Source organism: Antennarius striatus, chromosome 17 (assembly GCF_040054535.1).
Source record: "Antennarius striatus isolate MH-2024 chromosome 17, ASM4005453v1, whole genome shotgun sequence".
Classification (NCBI taxonomy): domain Eukaryota; kingdom Metazoa; phylum Chordata; class Actinopteri; order Lophiiformes; family Antennariidae; genus Antennarius; species Antennarius striatus.
The window spans coordinates 1,717,908-1,732,243 of record NC_090792.1 but is presented as its reverse complement, the minus strand read 5'-3'; the positions used below and the strand labels follow the sequence as shown (position 1 = coordinate 1,732,243).

The window sequence follows — 14,336 nt, the reverse complement described above, 5'->3', positions numbered from 1 at the left end:
CATTGATTAGATACCCATAGAAGCGTACTTATGGAGCAGTAATGAAGTGTTATAGTCTGAAGGATGGTATCGAGTACAAAGTTGGAGAGCAAACACTGCCAAAGTTGTGATAAAGCTGGATATGTTAAATTAATTTGTTTAACCCAAATTATTATCATGAGCATGCTTGACCCTCACTCTTACTTACTTACTTCTATTGCAAGATATAATCAATCAACCTTTATTTATATAGCGTTTAATCACATCATTAGACATTTCAAAGTGCTTTAACAGACAAAGAAACCCAACAGAACCCTCCAGAACAAGCGTAAGTGACGGTGGTGGGGAAAAACCCCCTCATTGAGGAAGAAACTCCGGGCAGGACCCAGACTCTGGAGGGCGGTCGTCCGCCTTGGCCATTTAAGAAAATACATTTATTCATTCATTTATTTTCACAACTGCTTCATCTGCTCTTGAGGGTCGCGGGGGGCTGGAGCCTATCCCAGCAGACTGAGGTTATGAGGCGGGGGAAACTCTGGGCGCGACGCCAGTGCACCGCAGAGCCACACAGAGACACAGACAAACAAGCACGCACTCACTCTTACCTACGGGCAATTTGGGACCGGCCAATTAACCTGAAGCGCATGTTTTTGGAGTTGGGAGGAAACCGGAGAACCTGGAGAGAACCCACGCAGACACGGGGAGAACATGCAAACTCCGCACAGAGCGGGACGCAAACCCAGAACCACCTTGATGTCCGGCGACAGCGCTACCAACCGCACCACCGTGCTGCCTAAAAAAATACAGTTCTTCAATTAAATACAAATACAAAATTGCATGCTCATATTGCAACGATGAACTGAATTCCCTCTTAAGCAATGCAATATGAAGCAAGCCACAATCCACCATAGCAGTGGACATGTGCAATTTCCTCTGGGATTAATAGAGTATCTATCTATTTAGCTATCTATTAGAGCACCATCACACATAAGGTAGAAGACAAACAATCATTTTATTTTCTCAAAATGGGGAAACTTTTTTTTTTTTTGCTCAGCACACAGATTTTCTTCCCATAAAAACATTACTGAATACCAATAGAAAGTTCCTAAACACATGTACCGGAGAGAGAACAACCTGTCTTCTGTCTAATCTGTGATTCGTCTTGAACCAGCCACCCTATAAATCTATGCAGTACACACTGATGGAGTGTGTACCGTAGTAGACTGTATGCACTACACAGATACAGTATAACAATTCTGTCAGAGTCAGAGACATCTCTCTCTCTTGTGAATGTCTTCACAATACATTGTGTAGACTGTACAAATACTCAGAGTGAAACTAGATTACAGACTTCTTGTAATCCTTGAGGTCCAGTTCAAAACAGAATTGTAGTACTGGCACTGGGCAGCATTAAAAGACCAGCCATGCCTGCAGGCCTTTTGATTAGGTTTCCATCTGCTCTGACAGTCGATGAACTATTGATTTGATTTTCCCTTCAGAAGCTGCTGCAATGGTCGCTCAGGCCAAACGTCCCATGTCACACCCGGATCATTGGGTTACGCAACCAGAGGCGCCCCCCCCTGGCTTAACTGACAGCAAGGGCCAATCTGTTGACATCAGAACACTAGCCATCAAAAACTCAGTTTTGATATGTCTGCTAGGGCTTTTAGTTCATTTAGTGTCCTCAATTACCTACAACTAACCCTGGAATAGAACAAAGTGCCAGTGCTCAAGTATTGTCCTTTGAATTTTCAGGTGAAGTCTGGTTTTCTGCTTTGGATATAGCCAAGAGCTGCTTTGCTTTGGGTTTTTTCAGAAAACTAGAATTACATTCCCACAGCAGATAGTTGTTTCACATTCTGATGTTATACTGTAGATGGTTTGCCAAATGGTTCTGACAAAAATTTAAATTCAGTCCTCAGTCCAACCAGCCAGACCCTGACTATAAGTACTCATGCATGCAGAAATGGGTTCCTGTTGATTTTGACCAGCCCTGCAACGTGTTGGTAATGGATCCTGGGTAGACTCCACCTCCCACCCCTGCCCAGCTGATATAGGCTCCAGCAGACCTGTGGCCCAGAAGGTGGAAAAGTGGTTGAATATGAGATAATTGTGGTCGGCTAGTCTTCAAGGTAATCCATGGATGGATGGATGTCAAGTCCAGTTGTGCAACCGCGTTCACCATGCAGAAATATGACATCAGTCATTAAAAGCACTAATTTCTAAAGATTAAGAAGCTTTATTGTCAAATAGAACCATTCATAGTCCAAAATTGTGAAATTTGTTCTCCACATATGACTTATCCCTGAGGACCATTGGGCAGCCCTTATAGTACCTGCGGAGGAAGATGGAGTGAAGGGTGACTGCGGCTTGAACTACGTACCTTCTGATAAGTAGAAGATGCCCTTACCACCTATACCACTCACCCCATACTGATTAACACACGCCAAGATGGAAGGTGCTTAACTTTTGTAACGTTATGTATTCAGTTATTTGTAGATCAGAGATCTGACCTACAACAGCAACAGAAAGTTTCTCATTAGTTCCATAGATTAAAAACATGAACTCAATAGCCTGGAGTCTGCCAGAGTCCATCTCCTTTTGTTCTAGTGAACTTTGAAGTCTTTAGACCGGACTACATGTCGTTCCACAAATCACACACAGAACAACAAAAATCCTGTTTTTCAAGTTCTCATCAGGCTTTGGGGACATTTAAAAAGTCCTGTATGTAAAAAGTCCTGAGGGTGTAAATCGTAATGTAAACAATTTTGGGTAAAAAGGAAAGTTAAAGTTGGTATACTGCTTCTGATGATCACAGATGACAACACAGTGATGAAGATGTTGGTTGCGTAAATCAATCCAATCCATGTAAGAGTTTAAAATACAATGTTCAGTACAATGGTGAGTAAATCTGAGTTGAAAAAAGTCAACTGGGTTCGTAAGTAAACTTGAAAATGTTTCACCTCTCCTCCAGGAAGGTTCTTCAGTTGTGAACAACAGACAGACAGACAGACAGACAGACAGACAGACTTTAATGATCTAGGAAGTGGGTGGAGAGTTCTAAATATCGAACCTTGTGGCAGTGGTTGAGTTCCTTAAGTCATAAAGAGAATTGTTTAAACACAGTAATATAGGCTAAATATGTGGGCTGCATAGAATTTGGGGTCACCTGAAAGTCTTCAGATGATGTTGTGTCTTCTGAAAGAGCTCCTCACCAGCATCATCATCATCAGCTAAATGGAAAATGAAAATGTAGTTCCACAAATGAAATTGAGGGAAAAATAAGTCCTTCATCAAACAGAACATCTTTTCAGCACAATGTAGCCGCAAGAGGACACAAGCCAGTGTCTTATTGTGCCGGTCCCAAGCCCGGATAAATACAGAGGGTTGCGTCAGGAAGGGCATCCGGCGTAAAACTTTTGCCAAATCAAAGATGCGAATCTAACCTTGACATGTATGAAGACTGTAAGACAGTGGTGAGGTGTGCTGTAGGTGTGACAGAGGAGTTCAAGGTGGAGGTGGGACTGCATCAGGGATCAGCTCTGAGCCCCTTCTTGTTGCCATGGTGATGGACAGGCTGACAGACGAGGTTAGACAGGAATCTCCATGGACTATGATGTTTGCAGATGACATTGTGATCTGTAGTGAGAGCAGGGAACAGGTGGAGGAGAAGCTAGAGAGGTGGAGGTTTGTCCTGGAAAGGAGAGGAATGAAGGTTAGCCGCAGTAAGACAGAGTACATGTGTGTGAATGAGAGGGACCCAAGTGGAAGAGTGAGGTTACAGGGAGAAGAGATCAAGAAGGTGGAGGATTTTAAGTACTTAGGGTCAACAGTCCAGAGCAATGGAGAGTGTGGAAAAGAGGTGTAGAAGCGTGTCCAGGCAGGATGGAACGGGTGGAGGAAAGTGTCAGGTGTGATGTGTGATAGAAGAGTTTCAGCTAAAATGAAAGGAAAGGTGTACAAAACTGTGGTGAGACCAGCGAGGTTGTTTGGTCTAGAGACAGTGTCACTGAGGAAAAGACAGGAGACAGAGCTGGAGGTAGCAGAGATGAAGATTCTGAGGTTCTCTCTGGGAGTGACCAGGATGGATAGGATCAGGAATGAGTACATCAGAGGGACAGCACATGTTAGAGGTTCTGGAGATAAAGTCAGAGAGGCCAGACTGAGATGGTTTGGACATGTCCAGAGGAGAGATAGTGAATATATTGGTAGAAGGATGCTGAGTTCTGAACTGCCAGGGAGGAGGCCTAGAGGAAGACCAAAGAGGAGGTTTATGGATGTAATGAGGGAAGACATGAAGGTAGTTGGTGTGAGAGAAGAGGATTCAAAGGACAGGGCTAGATGGAGGAAATTGATTCGCTGTGGCGACCCCTGAAGGGAAAAGCCGAAAGGAAAAGAAGAAGAAGTGCAGTGGATGGTGCAGTTTCTTCAAGATAGTCCTGGGCTCGGATCCACTTGCGGACCAGTCTGTGGGTTCCCACCTGGTATTCTCCAGCTTCCTTCCTCCAGAGGAGGAACACTGGTGACTGTAACCTGGGTGAATATGTAGGTGTGAGTGTCATGACTTGGATGTATCAGCTCTCTTCCTTCTTATTGGTCTTCAATCCCTGAAGTTCTTCCTCCAGCATACTGATTTGAAGTAGCAGCTCCTTCCTGTCCTGCTGGGCTCTGAGTTCTGTCTGTTGCTCCACCTCCACAATCTTTCTCTCGTACCAAAGTTCCAACTGTGCTGACACCGTCTCAAAGAAAAGCTGGGTTACCTGACATAAGGACAAAAACACAAGTGATGTTTGAAACTGTGATCTTTAATGATCTTATTCCACCCATCAGCAGACTCACCTCCTGTGCGTGAAGATTGTTCCTCTCCTGATTGAATGTGCTCTTAGCTGCCTGATCACTGAAGAAGTCCAACTTCCTGTTGCTGTCAGTGTGTATCTCAGCAAGTCTGTGCGCAATCACCTGACTTCTGGCTTTCATGTCATAGCTGTGTTCGTTGTGATGAACTCGAGCTCCATGGTCGCTGATGCTGGACTGTCTGCTGAAGACACCTTCCCTACATGGGGGCAACACTGCTACTGCAGAGCTCTGCTTCATTTCATTCCCACAGGCTCCAACAGAGCCCAGATGGAGGCTGGAGTTGTTCTCAGCAACAGGAAACAAGGCCGTGTTTTCATAGTCGTCTAGTAGAAAAGGAGTTAGCACAGAATGAAAAGACTGTTTTACAAATAAGGTATTTGTGACCTTATTACTCTGACTGGACAGAATTCAGTGAAATTTCACACATTCTTTGGAAGATCCCTAAAGGTGTACGTATCTTTATTTAACTTCTAATGACAAACTAATATTCATGTAAATCTGCCATCATGCCACTATATTGAACTATACAGTATTATGGCTTTTTCACCATCTGTGTCCTTGAACACAAAGTTCTTTTGGTTTCTTACAGAATTAAAACCGAACCACAGCCGACCAAACCGAGATGTATAAAAGTATAACAGCTGAAATTGCTGGTCAATCAATTTCGGGTAACTAATCAATAAAATGTGAATAAGTTACTGCTATTGAAGCTAAAAGGCTGCTGCAGCTCCTGCTCATGAAAAGTTTAATTTGTTCCGGTCTCTGTGAGCTTTTACCACTTCAACACACACACACACACACACACACACACACACACACACACACACACACACACACACACACACACACACAAATCACTACCTGATGACCTGTTCATCTTCATTTCAAAGTACATCCTGCCCCCCAGCTGGTCCTGCTCTGGACCCCCCACGCTGTGGACGGATTTGGAGGGCAGGATGTTGATGTAGGTTGCCAATGAAGCGCTGCTGTCTCCAGATACCACCGACAGGAGGGGCTGTGACTCCAAATCCAGATTAACAGATGGCTGCACAGATGGCGAGGGCAGCAGTTTGTAATACTGGGCTTTAACTGGGATGTGGACTGGGATGTCTTTCAGCTGGGACACACGGTACCGCTTCAGTTCATGATTCATGATGGTCTGCTGGAGATGAGAAATAAAGGTAAAGTTTGTAAAAGCAAAATTGAAAATTTAGACACTGACTCTAGTCGGAGCACAAAGTCAGTTTCTGGATCAGTTGGAGAATCTTCAGAGACTTAGATTAGATTAATTTATTGAAACACTCTTATAATACGTAATTTCATTAGTTCAGCCTGGAAGCAATACATAGATTATTTTTTTCTACACATTTTTTCACATCGGGTGATTTTTGCTGTATTACACAAGCAAGAGAAGGCTGCACAAGAGATTTGGCTTAAATTTACTGACAGAAAATTAAATATTCTTCACTTTTCACGTCTAAATCTCCTGTATTGTATTATTAGTTCATTTAGTCTTATTGGCTACTTCTCTCGTGTTGACTTTCCATACTTCGGTGACACTGAACCTTTGTTTTTTGGCGTCAGTTTTGTCTTCCCTGCCGGGTGTGTGGGTTTTTTTGTTGCCAACACTTTTTGAAGATTATGTAGTTAATGGTTATTCATTTCCCTTTTTCTGACCAATCCTGAGGCGGTGGCCTTTCATTGTTGCTTCAAAGACTGTTTATAATTATTGTCTCCAATAAGAATGTGGCTTTCATCCAACAAAAGAACTCCTTGAATATATTAACAACGTGCTGAATTAAGGTTTAGTTGTTATATTGGTACTGATAACAGGAAGTGGATGATAAAAGACTCAGGGTTGACCTGGTGTCTGATGCTGCGGTCTATTTTGCCCAGCCTGCTGTTGACTTGCTCCTGGATTTTCAGGAGCTGCATCCTCATCTCCTCCTGGGTGACCTTCAGTCGGGCCTCCAGCTTCTCAAGTGCAGGTTTACAATAACACCCATTGGCTGTTGCCTAAAGACAAAGGTAACGTGACACTTAGCAGAAAAGAGTAAACCAAGCACCACGCTTTGAGAAGATGTGCTCAATGTTGCGTATCAATGAAACAAGTTCTATAATTTAAAACCAAAGCTGTACTTTGACATTCTATTGTTCTATTCTATTCTAACCTGTTGGATGTCACCATTCCTGTCACAATAAAGTGTGCGAAGCTGATAGGCTGTTCCATTCTGACTGGATTTATGATCACCACCATCACGTATCAGGTCATTTGTGACTTTTGAGAGAATATCTTCATTCAAAGCCCGCAACTGAACAAGGACAACAGCAGAAGTTAACATGAATCCCTTCTAACCGTTTTAATCATTCTGTCAGCTGTTTCACAAACTCGATTATACAGAAATATCATAACCGCTGCAAGAAAAACAAACCCATTCACATTTATTTTAGCGAACATATTTGTACTGTGTGTATATGTGTGTGTGTGTGTGTGTGTTCAATGTTACACATTACATACATGGAATACCATAAAAACAGACATCTACAAGTAGGACATTGAAGAGGTGATTCCTTCGTCTAAGGACACATGTGACAAACTCAAGGCCCGGGGGCCTAATGTGGCCCGCCACATCATTTTATGTGGCCCCCGAGACCATAAAAGGTCAGAGTGTCTAAAAAAACAAAAAACAAAAAAACCATTTAAGCCCTTTTTTAACTTTGACAAATAAACTGAGTTAATGTCCTAACTTGTGTTTGATGTTATTTTTTTCTATATTCACTTGGATACTTTGATTGATTGATTGATTGACGTTGATTGATGGAGTTACGTGGGTTTCATAACCTGACAAATTAAAAGAATTTATGTTATAACAAAGCAACAAGCAAACATGTTTATGATGTCTGTAACATGAATAAGCCATACATTCAGAGTTTTTTAAAATTAAGAATTACTTACTTATTTTGCATTACATTGAGTTATATTTAGTAACATTTATTAGTTACATCCGGCCCTTTGACGACAGCCGTTATACTGATGTGGCCCTCAGTGACGATGAGCTTGTCTGTTAAAAATCTACCTGTGCTTTGACTCTTTTCTTCCTCTTGTGGCTGTGACAGTTGGTGATGACGGCTGGCGTCTCATTGGACGACTGATTCTGATGTTTGTGCTGCCAATCAGAGACCACTTTACCGACAGAAGCTCTGCTCTCAGTTTGTTCACTGCTGGGGGGTTCCTCCTTCACAGGACTTCTGTTCTGTTGAGAAATAAAACAATATTCAGTTCAGTCCAGTCAAATTACTCTACTTAGAAAATGAGGTGATAAAGTGTGCTGAAGTTATACCAACCTGAGGAACTCTGGTCAGGAGAAGATAGACCTGTTTGTGGTTGTGATCTCTGGCCTTGTCCAGGGCTGATTTACCTGCCTGGTAGTAAAGAGTGTAGGAAAAAAAGAAATAGAAGCTCCTCACACACAGAGAGACGTAACACAAGTGATGAAATAGCACTACAACGCCAATGTGAGCTCAAATCCCATTGAACTTGGACGAGTGCAGATTTAAATTTGAACGAATGGTTCAGTGGTCGTATGTCTCTAATAACTCTGAATTACTTGAGTTAAATGAACAAAAATATCATATAAAAAGAGAGAAAACTTGAGCATAACTGGGGTCCGGCCAAACTACTGGTGCTCACGGAGAGGAACCAAACCCCACATGAGAGTTTCATCAGTCCAGACCCTAGATCATATCTGTGAGAAAAAGTGAATATGGGAATCCTGAATCCTCAATTTTTCTGTCTGTGTGTGGACTGAGCTAAAAGTGACTGATGATTCAGTTGGTCTAAAACAGTTTCTGGGGCAAGCCGTCGTTTTGCAATCTGGTGGTCTTGGTTGTTGACCGCTTCACAGGAAACATGTCCAACTTCACTCAAGTTCATTCCAGCATTTCTGCAATGAAAGCTTCAAGGACCCACATTACATTCACATGAAACCAGTCCTCTACTGCCAGTCCTCATCATTCAAAAGATGAACATCAACCTGATAGGAATAGTAGACGTGGTGATTATTATGGGTAAGTAGAGTAGGACCTCACATTGTTTCTAACAGTCCCATCAGCTCCTGCCTCCAGTAGAACCTGAACTGTCCTCTTGTGGTTTAGAGCAGCTGCCACATGGAGAGCCGTGTCTCCCACCTGCAGACAAACAGAGACTTATGTCTATTCTCTCCTGAGTCCAGTATTTATCCAGTATCTAGTCTCTCCTGAGTAAAGGCATTTCTCTGATTCATAACTCCACAACCTTCTGGGAACCTTTCATACAGAAATGTTCTTCTCAGTCCTCTGCATTTTCAAGAAATAAGAAAAATTCTTTTTACAAGTAACATAAGATCTTGTGTAATGTGTCATTGTGTCCTCTTCATAACAAATCGATGTGGATTTGATTGAATTTTTTTTTCATATTGTCAATGTTTCTCCAGATCAAGGTGACAAAACACATTCATGCATGTTTGGAACTGGTCTGGTCTTTGGTACCAGAGATTGTAGCTCTCTCGGGAACCAGTCATCATCTGCCCGACACCGAAGATATAAGGCTCTAGACTCTAGAGCAGTAGTAGAGTCTAGAGTCAATGGTGCAGAATTTTTACTGCTGTTTATAGAGGTAAGGAGCGGTTTCAAACTCCACCTGGTTTCTGTCCGTCACAGGACACAGAAAACCGAGCAGGATCTTCACCAGCGTCACGTTATCGTAGCGAGCAGCCACATGTAGACACGTATCACCCACCTGCAACCAAACAGCTGTCTTAGTGGGACATGTATTCATCCACGGGTCATGGCACTTTATCCAGAAGTTTTAGAGCGATTCAGGTAACAATCAATTGTTCTTTCTAAGTAGTGCATTGTGGGATGCTAGAGGACTCGCATGGTTTTTGGTCCATGGTTTAGATCCAGCCAGCAGCAGGAGGCGAGCGGTCTGAGCATGTGCGTTCTGACAGGCCATGTGGAGAGCTGTGTTTCCTGCCTGGATCAACAGAGTTACAGCAGATGATGGTGAATATGACAGGAGAAGACCATCTGAGTTTGTCTCCATGTTTCTTTGTTCTTCACAGATACACATGGAAGTACAGTATATACAGGTGATTTGTAACATTAAGGTAAGGTAGTAGATATGAGACTTTTCCACAGTTAGTCTGACATAATTTTGTCCTCAGAGCCTTTGGTGTTACATTATGTTGGTCCAAATAACCATGAAACAAAACAAAAAGATAAAAATTTTCTTTGTGAGAATATGAATCACTTTCATCTTCAATATGAAACGTAATATTTTTGTGAGATATTTTTAGTTTTTAAAGGAGAGGACAGCTGAAGATGTCAGACAAGAAATGGGGGACAGCCTGGTGCTTAGATGTGCTGCAAGCCTTGAATAGAACCCGAGACCACTGATCAAGGACCAAACCCCTGTGCCATCTGCACCATGCCTTACGCTACAGCATGTGTTCCATATGGGGTGGAGCCCCCAATTCAGCTCACACAGTACAGATTAGATTTATTTTTGTATCTTTTAAAGCTAAGACCTTATGTCTAGAATTACGGGTCACCAGTTAGCAGTTGTGGGCCAAATTCAGACTTCTATGAGTTTCTGGTTACACCACAAGATCTTTTGACATACAAGAAAAAAAATACAGTCTCTATCATTGTTTGGGTCATTCCAGCATTGGAGGACATTTTACGTCCCACCCATCAAATTTTAAATAATCCACATCCAAAATATTACAACATTGAGCACCCTTGAGCAAGGGCAGCGCCTTGTACACATACTGTACCTACAGTGCACAGGTGCATAAGGGCCATGTTTTGTGTGTGTGGCCCCATGAGGAGCTGGCATCTCATCGAGGGTGTACCCCCATTCTTGCAAGCGAACTGAGATAAATTCCAACAACATGACTCACAAGGCAGATAAGCATCTGTAGATGACACCATTGCCATTGTCTTGTCTATAAGAATGTGGATGTATGTATGTATGGGTGATATAGTTCTGTAGCCTTTGATGAACATTTCTTGAAGCTTTTATTTATTGAATTTTATTTAGAACAATATAGGTTAAAGTAGGGACTCTCAGTGTGGTTTTTTTTTGGTGATTTTTGTTTATTTTTTGTGATTTTCGTTATTTTTTTTGTGATTTTCGTTATGTTTTTGTGATTTTTGTTATTTTTGTGTGATTCTTGTTATTTTTGTGTGATTTTCGTTACACCTTATTCCTGATGTGGACGTCAGCTCCTGCCTGAATCAGCTGTTTGACACAGTGACAGAAACCATGCCATGATGACTCGTGCAGCGCAGTGTTGCCATCCTGGAATAAATGTTGGAAATGAATGTCACCCCTCCATCCCTCTATTGACAATACACATTAAAAATGAACATTATTATTTTCAGTATGCAAAATATGTCCAATGCATCCAGTACTCACTCTGTCCAGCAGGTCCAGAGCACAGCCCCCCTGGATCAGACTAGTGATAACATCACAGTTCCCCACCATGGCAGCCCGGTGCAGGGCCGTCTGGAGACCTGGACCCAAGCAGGATGGTGACGGGTCATGGAACAACTCATTCATCACTGCTGACTATTAAACAGAAAAACTAAACTTTAACTATGATCCTCCATTCAACTTCAGTTGTTGCTTGGCAACAAAGTGTGACACTTCATTACTCAAACTAAAAGGATGTGGTCGCTGTACTTGGACGTGCTATCAGAATCAGAATCCTTTACAAATCCCCAAGGTAAAATTACTTAAATCCTATCTTGTGCTAATTGGCAGTGATCTTTACAAAGTGATCAAGTTCACACAGTAGTCCTTATTTGCTGTTTTCATCTGGGTTTCGTTTGCCTTGGGCTTAACAGTGTCTAAGAGCTGAGTAGTAAGTGTACAGTTGGCTTGTGTTTTATTTCTAGAATAAGATGCACACCATAGAAACTCAATGTATTTTTTTTTATGTAAAGACAATTGTGGTGCTGTATATCCCCAAACAGCCTGCTGGTGTCTGTCCTACTCCTCTGATCTAATCTAATCCATCTGCTTTCATTGTCACAATATTTTAGATTTGATTCCATGTTAAAGGTCAACCTTTAATCTTTGCCAGTGATTAGTCCTGAACAATGTACATGTAGCACTAGAACACACGGGCTCCTCGTTGCTTCTTCCAGTAATCTCTTTACTACACTAATCCCACACACACCCATAACTGTACAACTGTTCTCTGTAGAAACCATAGTTGTTTTTTCCGCGTGATCTGAATGTTTTAGCATGACCAGTAGCATATGCCACAATAGAGAGAAAGAAACCATTGCTGTTTCCGTAATAAACTTTATCAGTGACCTAACAGTCAGTATCTGAAAAGCTAAATATTGTACTTCATAAAAATCCTTAGTTTATCATGTAGAATATGTGATAATGTTAGTAATTACTTCTTTTTTTCCACTGTTTACCTACAGCACAAGGTTGAAAATATCTCTCGCTGTGCATTCAGTTGATGAAAATTTAAGAAGGCTAGGCATTCTGACAAGCGTAATGATAAGGTATTAACTTTTAATATCAGCATGTCCTTATTGGAGGGGATCTTGAAATCACAATTCAAAATGAAATTAATTGTAGGCCTATTGATTGTTATATATAATGAATATGAACAAACTTCTTACTTTGTGGTGTAAAGATAATTTTTAAAAAATTATCTTAATGTTGACTTTAAAGGGAACAATATCAAATTTTTTACCAGGCGTGCAACTTTTCTTGACATTATTAACATTTGTGCAATCTTACGTAACTATTCATAGACCCTTAGCTGAGAATTTGAAAAACATAACCTGTAATATGAGAAAAAAGTGTTGTGCATAAATATTGTATTTTTAAACATGAGGACATTTAGTGAGACCAGTTGTTGTGCTGAGCTATATGTCTGTATAAAAAAGTTAACTTGATATAGACAGATGTGGGTTAATATGTCGGTTACTTGATATTAAAAATGTAAGTATACATAATGCAAAATCTTGTTAAGATATTAACTTGATCATTAAAATGATGATTTAAAGTCCATTCATTTTTAAACTATTAAAAAACAATTTCCATTTTGTTGTGTTCTTATGTCATCATTGTTATGCTCAGAACAACACAACAATATGTTGTGTGTAGATTTTTCTATCAATTTTACAATGTGAATTCTGTCTCAAGGCTTACCTGATTCTCCACAGACCTAAAACAGCAGCTGGTACTTTTTCCATCAGAAGGAACATCCATGTAAAATCCAAAAGGGCTTTCAGAGGCTTAGTAGGTCTGCAGTTTAAGAAGATGATGTTGCTGCTGCGATGACAGCAGGCTGGCAGCACAGACTGATGTGTTCAGCAAATACCAGCTGTTCTGATGCATTAAAGCTGAGAGAGAGAGAGAGAGAGAGCCAGCTAGGAGAGAGCGTCAGAAAGTGTAGTAAGTGTTTCCCTTTAAATACCTTCATTCCTGCATCTACACATCATGTGAAACTGTTTCGTTGTCTTTCTGACCTGCTTTTCCGATATTGAAATAACAAATGTGTCAGATCCTCAGTCATGCACAAAGAAATGCACACGCATTTGATGAGTCTCTTGGTGATTAATTATATGTGGATTAGAAACAGGACACTGAGATCTCCTCTGTACTGCTGAAGAAGTTCTTACTCAGATCTTCTTAGTTGAGGTAGCAGTGAGGTAGCCTCGTAACAGCGGCTGACAATGTTTGAGAAAAATGGTTATTTTGGATATGTAGAAAATGTTTTAGATGTTTGAGTTTATTTCCTAAAAAACAGGAGCAAAAACAAAAGTGTTGCATTTATATATTTCAGTGTATCTACCTATCTATGTGGATTGTTAATCCAGAAGGATTATCAATCTAAGACACACATGCTACTCCTACATAAACAGAATACTGAATTACATAGCAAGCTAGGGGTCCAGATTGATGGGCAGGCACATCGTCCCCATAACACCCTGGTACCACCCCAGTGGATCTCAAGTTCATCCCCTCCCTTAGTCATCTGTGGGTCGATGATCTTGCTGACCTTGATGCTCCAACCCCCTTCCCGAGAGAGAGTCTTATTGTACCGTCTGATGTCACCGTACAATAAGCCAATGTTGAAGGAGGTCCTCCTGTGGAGGGGTTCAGTGACAGCAGTCTGCCATCGAAGTAGCTCCTCTGCTGAAGGTGGTGTGCAGGGGGTGGCTGGCGTTCCCCTGGTTTAATCTCAGCCTTGACATGGTTCTCCTCTCCAGATTGTCTCCACTGAGTCCAGGCTCTCCTGATCACAGAACCAACCCTACGGATGAGTCTGTTCAGGCGTTCCATGTCCCTCTTCCTAGAGTCAACACGCAAGATGTCTGTAGGTTCTCAGTTATCCAGGTCATGGTTATCCAAATAGAAGCTCTCTCTGTACAGGAAATAGGTGGTGTTCAGGCAGAGGTCCAAAAATTGGCAGATCAGATCAGGG

The 14,336-nt window shown here is 41.5% G+C and overlaps 1 protein-coding gene and 1 long non-coding RNA gene across 3 annotated transcripts; both read right to left on the bottom strand.

Moving 5' to 3' along the window:
- Nucleotides 1–1,630: 1,630 nt before the first annotated feature.
- Nucleotides 1,631–3,903, bottom strand: LOC137611213 (uncharacterized). Its single transcript, XR_011038597.1, has 2 exons — nt 3,426–3,903; nt 1,631–3,212 (listed from the first exon to the last, which is right to left on the bottom strand). It is a non-coding gene; the product is annotated as an uncharacterized lncRNA (long non-coding RNA).
- Nucleotides 3,904–4,070: 167 nt separating this feature from the next.
- Nucleotides 4,071–13,128, bottom strand: LOC137611256 (ankyrin repeat domain-containing protein 6-like). 2 transcript variants are annotated; one of them, XM_068339358.1, is made up of 13 exons: nt 13,058–13,128; nt 11,297–11,449; nt 11,081–11,179; nt 9,752–9,850; nt 9,515–9,613; nt 8,926–9,024; nt 8,182–8,259; nt 7,914–8,090; nt 7,008–7,148; nt 6,700–6,852; nt 5,698–5,998; nt 4,819–5,159; nt 4,071–4,739 (listed from the first exon to the last, which is right to left on the bottom strand). In XM_068339358.1, the coding sequence occupies exons 1-13, from the start codon at nt 13,115–13,117 to the stop codon at nt 4,554–4,556; spliced, it is 1,986 nt and encodes a 661-aa protein (XP_068195459.1). In that variant the 5' UTR covers nt 13,118–13,128; the 3' UTR covers nt 4,071–4,553. The 2 variants fall into 2 exon arrangements, with proteins under 2 accessions (XP_068195459.1, XP_068195458.1); XM_068339357.1 differs by lacking the exons at nt 11,081–11,179; nt 11,297–11,449; nt 13,058–13,128 and having other exon boundaries at nt 5,698–5,995; nt 9,515–10,027.
- Nucleotides 13,129–14,336: the final 1,208 nt, after the last annotated feature.